Raw genomic sequence first — 9255 nt, 5'->3', positions numbered from 1 at the left:
TTTCCTCCTCCAAGTTTCCATGTAAAAACGCAGTTTTTACATCCATCTGAACTAGTTCCAAATCCAATTGTGCTACCAAAGCCAACATAATTCTAATGGAGGAATGTTTTACAACTGGAGAAAACACTTCATTGTAATCAATTCCCTCCTTTTGAGCATATCCTTTGGCCACCAATCTTGCTTTGTAGCGAACATCTACTTGGTTAGGAAATCCTTCTTTCTTTGCAAATACCCATTTGCTCCCAATTGCTTTCTTTCCCTTCGGGAGATTGGCCAATCTCCATGTATGATTCTGATGAAGGGACTGTATTTCATCATTCATGGCAATCCTCCACTTATCTTCTTCTGAACTTTGGACAGCATCTTTATAAGTGGTAGGAACATCATCAGCTACAATTGAGGTTGCATAAGCAACCGTCTCTATGAGACGAACAGGTTTCGTTATTGTTCTTTTTGGCCTGCTGGTTGCTATTGATTCAAGTTGTTGTTTAGGTTCCTGAGTTGGAATCTCCTCTACTGGCTCTCCTTCCAGACGGTAATCTTCATTTGTTTCCTCCTCTGCTTCTTGTGTAGGAAAAATAAATTTTCCCTCAAACTCCACCTGCTTAGAAGAACCTTTATTTTGTTTGGTATCTTCTGTTACCTTATTTACCATAGCAGATTCATCAAAGGTAACATCCCTGCTGAATATTACTTTCTTTGTCATAGGACACCATAAGCGATATCCTTTGACTCCAGAAGTAATTCCCATAAAAATAGCCTTCTTTGCCCTTGGATCCAATTTTGACTCCATCACATGATAATATGCAGTTGAGCCAAACACGTGCAAAGAGTTATAATCTATAGCAGGTTTTCCATACCATTTTCCAAATGGTGTCTTGCCATCAATAGCAGCAGATGGTAAGCGATTAATGAGGTGGCATGCATATGTAACTGCCTCAACCCAAAATTCTTTGCCCAAGCCAGCATTGGACAACATACACCGTACCTTCTCCAGCAAGGTCCGGTTCATACGTTCTGCCACTCCATTCTGTTGTGGTGTATGTCTAACAGTGAAGTGTCGGACGATGCCATCATTTTCACAGACCTTATTGAAATGATCACTTTTGTATTCACCTCCATTGTCTGTGCGAATACACTTGATCCTCTTGCCTGTTTGATTCTCCACCATCGTCTTCCATTTGAGAAAAATTCCCAACACTTCATCTTTGCTATTCATTGTATACACCCATACTCTTCGGGAAAAATCATCAACAAAGGTTACAAAATAGTGCTTCCCACCCAATGAAGGTGTTTTGGAAGGACCCCAAACATCAAAGTGTACATAATCCAAAATGCCTTTAGTATTATGGATCGCTGTACCAAATTTAACCCTTGTCTGTTTCCCTTTGACACAATGCTCACAAAACTCCAAGTTGCAAGCCTTTACTCCTTTTAACAATCCTTGATCTGATAGAGTTTTCAAGGATTTTCCTCCAGCATGTCCCAAGCGCATGTGCCATAGCTTGGTTGCTTCTGCTTCTTTGTCATCACTGGATGTCACTGTCGCTGTCCCAATAACTGTACTGCCACGATAGCGGTACATATTATTATTCTTCCGATTAGCCTTCATTACCACTAGTGCACCGGAGCATACTCTCATCACTCCATTTTCTGCAATGATTTTGAACCCTTTTGATTCTAGGGCTCCCACAGAGATGAGATTCTTCTTCAAATCCGGTACATATCGAACATCTGTCAATGTTCTGATCATTCCATCATGGTTCCTTAATCGTATTGAACCAATGCCATATGAGGTAAGAGGGCTGTTATCCGCTGTGTGGACGACTCCATATTCTCCTTCTTGAAATTCCACGAACTAGTCCCTGTTGGGACACATATGATAGCTACAAGCCGAGTCCATCAACCAAATGTCTGATGATGTTGATGACTCTGTTGTAACTAATAAGAAGTCTGAATCATCACAATCAGCTACATCTGAATCCATAATAGCCTTTCCATTATTATGTTTGGCCTTATTCTTCAACTTCGGACAGTCTTTCTTCCAGTGCCCTTTTTCTCGACAAAAGGCACATTCATCTTTGCTGGGTCTGGATCTTGACTTGGATCTTTCCTTCTTTGTCCTCGTTTGATTTTGAGGACGACCCCTCACAAACAGTGCTTCTCCTTCTCCGCCCTTCTATTTTTCTCGATTTCTTTGTTCATAGCTGTACAAAGCCGAACAAACTTCTCTGAGAGAAACTTCGTCATTTCCATGGAGTAGAGTAGTTTCAAGGTGCTCGTACTCATCAGGAAGTGACGCCAACAACATTAAGGCCAAGTCACCATCATCATAAGTTGTATCCATATTTTGCAAATCTGTGACCAACTTATTGAAACTGGTGATATGTTCATTCATCGTGGTACCAGGAACATAGGTGAAGTGAAACAGTCTCTTCTTCATGTACAATTTATTTTGACTATTTTTCTTCAAAAATTTATCCTCCAGTGCTTTCCATAATTTACTTGCAGAAGTTTCCTTTGTGTATGGATATTTCTGCTCTCTAGCAAGGTAGGATCGAATAGTACCGCAAGCAACACGGTTGATAATTCTCCAATCTTCTTCTCCAATAACATCTGGTTTCTTTTCATCAATGGCCAGATCTAGCCCTTGTTGAAAAAGGACATCTAGAACCTCGCCTTGCCACATCCCAAAATGTCCGGACCCGTCAAATATTTCGACCGCAAATTTCGTATTTGACACAATTCTTGTCATAAGCGAAGATGCCAATGATGACGTGTTGTTGACACTTGATGTAGATTTTTCTTGTTTATTGTCTCCCATATGTGACACAAATATTATTTAATAGCTGACGACACAAATAAAGATTATTTTCTTTCTGATGTAGAAGATCAGACTAAGCTGCAACTACAGAGCATACTCAGACAGAACCTTGACTCAGTTACCAAGATAAATCTTTTCTGATGTGGAAGATCAGACTATGCTGCAACCACAGAGCATACTTAGACAGTACCTTGGCTCTGATACCAATTGTTGCGGAAGATACATGTATAGAGTGTGAATAAGTCACAACTACTATACCAAAAATTATGACAGCCACCAAATAATAAATAAGACAATAAAGCAACAATAAAGGGAACACCAGAATTTACGAGGTTCGGCTAATTTTGCCTACTCCTCGGACACAACCAAATATTTTATTCCACTCCAAAAATACAAGTGAAATAATACTAAAGAGAGAAGATACAAATGCCTTAAACAGATGGGAAGGCAAATGAGAGGTGTGTTTAAATCCTAAACATTAGGCCTTCTTTTATAGGGGGAAAATCCCCCCAAAATTCAAGAGCCCACCGATGTGGGACAAATTTGCCAAACTTCAACAAGGGTCACCTAAATCCCCAACACTAATGGCGCCAAGCCTTTGGTGATGCCTTAATTTGAGGGGAAAAAAAGGATTCCCCCTCTTGAAGATAAAGAGGAGATCATTAACAAATCCATGAAATCTTCGCCATTTATAATTGAATTTTCATAAAAAGGAGTAAATAGAGAAAAGTTGAACAGAGAAGAAACTAAAAAAAACAATCACAAGGATTTGATTTTTCTAAGTGAGATTGCCAAAAAAAAGATTGTCAAAGAGAGAAAATGCAGGTTGAGGAGGCAATGAGAGCAGAGAGGGTATGATTAAAATGTTAAAATCGGGTTCTTCTTCTTTCTTGTTAAGTGTTTGCATTAAAAATAAATACCCAAATTTATCCCTCTGTAATTTAAGCGTCCGTTACTTTTTGGACTAAAATTAAAGGTCAAATGTGCTTAACCTAACTAAAATTAGAATAATGCAATAATACAGGAACTAAAAATGTCATTTCCCTTTTTTCACAATATCAGTCCTTCTATAGAGGTGAGATGGGAGAAAGGTGAACATGGTCTTAGTACTGCATTTGCAATTGATGTGCAGGAATTAATGCCACGGAAATCCTCAACCCAAGACCCCAGATTTTCCACACCTCGCTGGAGACAAAACAGTGGCAGCCACTTTACAGAAAGAGTCCAGGATAAACAAGACACAAACGTGGAGTTAATGTAGAATGAAGAGGAGATCACAAAATCAGACGATGAAAATGCTAGGAGACCTCATAGGGCACTAGACTTAGGGGAGGACAATGGTCTAGGAGGTGATGTTAAGGACAAAATAACATAATTGAACAATCTCTCGCCAAGGGGTCAACATAACTCCATGGGGGGACAGAAAATAACAGTCAACAAATGATACAAGAGATAACAAAAAGGAGGAGAAAGCCTCAACCTCAAATAGTTTCCAATGATTAACATTGTATCATGGAACATTAGGGGCATGGAGTCCCAAGAGGCCTTTGAAAGGATAAAATCTCTTCAAATTCAACACAAACTACCATTCATTGTGCAAGATCCAATGGTCAACTCCTCCAAGATTGTGAATACCAATTACAACTTGGTCTACAAAATAGTTTCTTTAACTGTAATAATAAGATATAGATCTTTTGGTCCTCTGACTTAACTATACAGGTCTTGGAGGTCTCCGAACAAAAATTACATACCAAGTTTCGATGCCAGGCAGCCCCGTCCCTCTGCACACAATGATTGTGTATGCTAAATGTACTACTCAACTAAGAAGACAATTATGGGATGAGTTAAGAGCTTGGGATAACCGTAGACAATAAATTGCGTCGAGAAAAAAAAATCGAGACTGAAAAATATTGCGACAATCGTAGTATTTGATTTTAAATAATATGAGTGTATAATATCTATGAATCCTCTGATTCTTCTTTTCAAAGCCTTTGAGCTTGATCTTGAATTTATATTTGTTGTCACGAACGATGATTTTAAATTCAACTAGCATGAACTTTGATTTGAACTCGTACTCCTTGAATCTTGATTGCTCTTTATTCTTGAGCTTAAACTTAATTCATGAACTTGATTGCTTGAAGCTTGAAACTTGTGGAGGAATTTGCAGCGTTTGATCCACGAATTCTTTCTTGCTTCTTGTTATTAACTTCTAGTGTCTTTTCTGAGTTACGAAGACCCCTATTTATAGTTGTGGAAGGAAAGAGTTATGATAAGAACAAACTCTTTCCGACCAATCAAATTGAAGTGTGACAAGGCCACATTTGTTTGGACGGAACATGTCATTTGCACACGTGACGCAGTTTTATTGGCCTTTTAATGTGACTTGGCATGTCTTGCCATTTTGACACGTGGCATGATCCTATTGACTCTTCCATTTGACTTGGTATGCCACGTCATTAATTTGACAAGTGGCACCAAACTAGGCCTCTAGAAAGATGGCATATTGGGCCTAATAAAGTGGGCTCATTATTTGTAGCCCACCTAAATGAACTAGCCCAATGGATTAAGACTTATTTATTTAATCCATATATATTGGACTTATATACAACAATAATAAAAAACTCAGTTTGATCCCAACAGGTGGGGTCTGGGGAGAGTAGTCTGTACGCAGACCTTACCCCTACCTAATGCATGTAGAGAGGCTGTTTCCAATAGACCCTCGGCTCAGGAAGGGCAAAAAAAAGAAGAGGAAAGCAAGGAAGGAAGAAAGATGGAAGAGAAAAGAAAAGGGAGAGATAAAGGATAAGTAGTACCAAATAATAGCAACAGGGAATACAATACCTGAGGCGAACAAAACCATATAACATAATAAAAATCTAAGAATATGAAGGGACATGCATGCTACTAAGACTACAAATTAACAACTATAAACTACCTACTAACCTTCTACCTTAATCCTCAACCTTCACACCATCCTATCCAGGGTCATGTCCTTAGTGAGCTGAAGTAGCGCCATGCCCTACCTAATCACCTCTCCCCAGTACTTCTTAGGCCTACCTCGGCCTCTTCTTAAACTCTCCATGGTCAACCTCTCACACCTCGTGACAGGAGCATCAGTACTTCTTCTCTTAACATGTCCTAACCATCTCAGTATTGACTCCTGCATCTTGTCCTCCACGAAGGCTACTCCCACTCTGTCCCGGATAGCTTCATTCTTAATCCTATATCTCCTGGTACACCCACATATCCATCTCAACATCCTCATCTCTGCTACTCTCATCTCCTGCACGTGGGAGTTCTTGACTGGCCAACACTCAACCCCATACAACATAGCCGGTCGAACCACTACTCAAAAACTGACCCTTAAGTCTTAGCGACACATTCCTATCACAAAAAATACCAGAAGCGAGCCTCTATTTCATCCATCCCGCTCCGATGCGATGTGTGACATCTTCATCAATCTCCCCGTTACCCTGGATAATAGATTTGATATACTTAAAACTCGCTCTCTTGGGGATAACTTGAGCATCAAGCTTAACCTCTACGTTTTCATCATGGGTCACGTTACTAAATTTGCACTCCAAGTATTCTGTCTTGGTTCTACATAGTTTGAAACCTTTAAAATCCAAGGTCTATCTCTAAACCTCCAACCTCGCGTTAACTCCGCTACGCATCTCGTCAATCAATACTATATCATCGGCAAATAGTATGCACCAAGGCACCTCCCTTTGGATGTGACGTGACAATACATCCATCACCAAGGTAAATAAAAATGGGCTAAGAGCCAATCCCTGGTGCAACCCCATCATCACAGGGAAATGCTCCGAGTCACCACCCACAGTCCTCAGCTGAGTCTTAGCATCATCATACATATCTTTAATCACCCTAATGTACGCTATCGGAACACCACTAACTTCCAATCACCTCTACAGGACATTCCTCGAAACTTTATCGTATGCCTTCTCAAGGTCAATAAACACCATATGCAAATCCTTCTTCCTCTCCCTGTACTGCTCCACTAATCTCCTTACCAGATGAATTGCTTCCATAGTCGAACACCCCGGCATGAATCCAAACTGATTCTCGGAAATAGACACATACCTCCTTACCCTGGCCTCTACCACCCTCTCCCAAACCTTCATAGTGTGACTTAATAACTTGATACCCCTATAATTATTGCAATTTTGGATATCACTCTTGTTCTTGTAAAGTAGAACCATCGTACTCCACCTCCATTCTTCGGGCATCTTTTTTATCTTAAAATAAAATTAAACAACCTAGTGAGGCACTCCAAACCTACCTGCCTCGAGCTCTTCCATAATTCCATCGGGATTTCGTCTGGCCCCATCACTCTGCCCCTGCACATCTTACACATCGCCCCTTCCACCTCCTCTACCGTAATCCGCCTACGGTACCCAAAATCCCACTGACTCTCGGAGTGCTCCAACTCACCCAGCACAATGTGTCTATCCCCCTCCTCATTCAACAGTTTATAGAAGTATGTCTGCCATCTTCTCCTAATGAGTGCCTCGTCCATCAACACTTTGCCATCCTCGTCCTTGATGCACTTGATTTGGTCTAAGTCAACCCAGTTTCCTCTCCCTCACCTTGGCCAACCGGTACAACCTCTTGTCCCCGCCTTTGCCCTCGAGATCCTCGTACAAACGAGCAAACACCGTGTTCTTAGCCGTCATAACTGCTAACTTTGCGTCTTTCTTTGCCTTTCTGTAACACTCTCGATAAGTCCTTTTTTCCTCCTTGTTTGTACTCTCTACTAGCTTCAAATATACAGCTTTCTTAGCTTTCACTTTACCTTGAACCTCTCCATTCCACCACCAGTCCCCTTTATGACCCCTAGGAGAGCCCTTCGTGACCCCTAAGACCTCTCTAACAGCTACCCTAATGCAATCCGCAGTCCTGAACCACATACTAGACGCGTCCCCCATACTCATCCAGGCCCTCATAGCCAACAACGTCTCCCCTAACTCCTGAGCTTTGTCCTTGGTCAAGTTACCCCACTTGATCTTAGGTTGCCTGTACCCCGCCCTCTTCCTCCTACTCCTCTTGATCCCCAGGTCCATACCAAGGAGCCTATGTAGAGTCGTGAGGTGCTCACTTGGGATGACCTTGCAGTCAGTGCACAGACCTTTATCGCATTTCTTGTAGAGAAGATAATCAATCTGAGTCTTGCCCATTGAATTTTGGAAAGTGACCAGGTGTTCTTCCCTCTTCGGAAAACTCGAGTTAGCTATAACCTAATCAAAAGTTCTAGAAAAATCCAACAGTGAATTACCTCCCTCATTCATATCCCCAAAGTCGTACCTGCCATGCACATCATCATAACCCCTAGCACTAGCCCCAATTTGACCATTGAAATCTCCGCCAATGAACAACTTCTCTATGTGCGGGATACTACGCATCATCTCGTCCAAATCCTCCCAGAATTTTGGGGATTATATTAGCCCATAAATTTATTTGAACTAATATATCTTGAATTTAAAATATAATCCCAATTATTTTACGAATTTAATTTCAATAAAATTTATATGCCTACAAATACCCCTATTTCAAGACTTGACAAAATATATGTTTTGATGAATATTGAAGAAAAGGATTGAAGTAATATTGAAGCATCATTCCTTCTCTTTTTTACGTAAAACTCGAGCAAAATTATCGTACAAATACTTGAAACACCAAAGTTTCCAATCTTCGGGTCACGTAAGGTTGTAATTGCTTGCTGACATTCTATTTTGACTTTGCCAAAGAAAACTCTCTTTTAATTGAGAACCATTATTGTCATATGTATAGTAGACCTCCAATACATGTAAAGCAATTGGAATTCAGCTCAGCCTATAGAATTTGCAAGTCAATCGGCCTTGAGATAAGCTTGCCACGTAGCTCAATTTCAAACCATCTGTATCACTGCCTCACAACTATCCAAATCTCTTTAGGAGAGAAACTATGAATATTTGATATTGAAGACTACAATTTGAGTCCATGTTGACAACAACTTATTACCGCCGCCTTTGCACCTAATCCCACATCGAAACTAACCTTTCAATGTAGGTTTTAATCAACTATATAAGGCTATATGCTCTTCCTTCGTTGTACACCAATTTACAGAGTTTGCAAGTCACTAGAAGTACAATGCCAAGATAACTTATTTTTCTTCCCTTTTGCATTTTCTTTGCTTGTTCCTTTTTATTTTTGGTTTTTTTTGTAGGTCAAGAGTAGTGGGATATGTTCTTGTTTAACAAGGTGATCCATGGGATACTTATTTTCGTCAGAATATAGGAGAGATTACTCTCAAGGTAGCCCGACTATCAGAGAGATTACTCTCAAGGTGACCCGACTATCAGAAAGATTACTCTCAATGTGTCCCGACTATCGGAGAGATTACTCTCGAGACGACCTGATTATCGGGAGAGATT

At 40.4% G+C, this 9255-nt stretch overlaps 1 protein-coding gene across 1 annotated transcript; it reads right to left on the bottom strand.

The window, feature by feature from the left end:
- Nucleotides 1-7407: 7407 nt before the first annotated feature.
- On the bottom strand, nt 7408-8244 carry LOC107814005 (uncharacterized). The gene is made up of 2 exons (XM_016639328.2): nt 8118-8244; nt 7408-8072 (listed from the first exon to the last, which is right to left on the bottom strand). The coding sequence occupies exons 1-2, from the start codon at nt 8242-8244 to the stop codon at nt 7408-7410; spliced, it is 792 nt and encodes a 263-aa protein (XP_016494814.2).
- Between the last annotated feature and the right edge of the window lie 1011 nt (nt 8245-9255).

Source organism: Nicotiana tabacum, chromosome 11 (genome assembly GCF_000715075.1).
Source record: "Nicotiana tabacum cultivar K326 chromosome 11, ASM71507v2, whole genome shotgun sequence".
NCBI classification, from domain to species: Eukaryota; Viridiplantae; Streptophyta; class Magnoliopsida; order Solanales; family Solanaceae; genus Nicotiana; species Nicotiana tabacum.
Note: the sequence above shows the minus strand (reverse complement) of the source record. Positions and strands in the feature narration are given on the sequence as shown.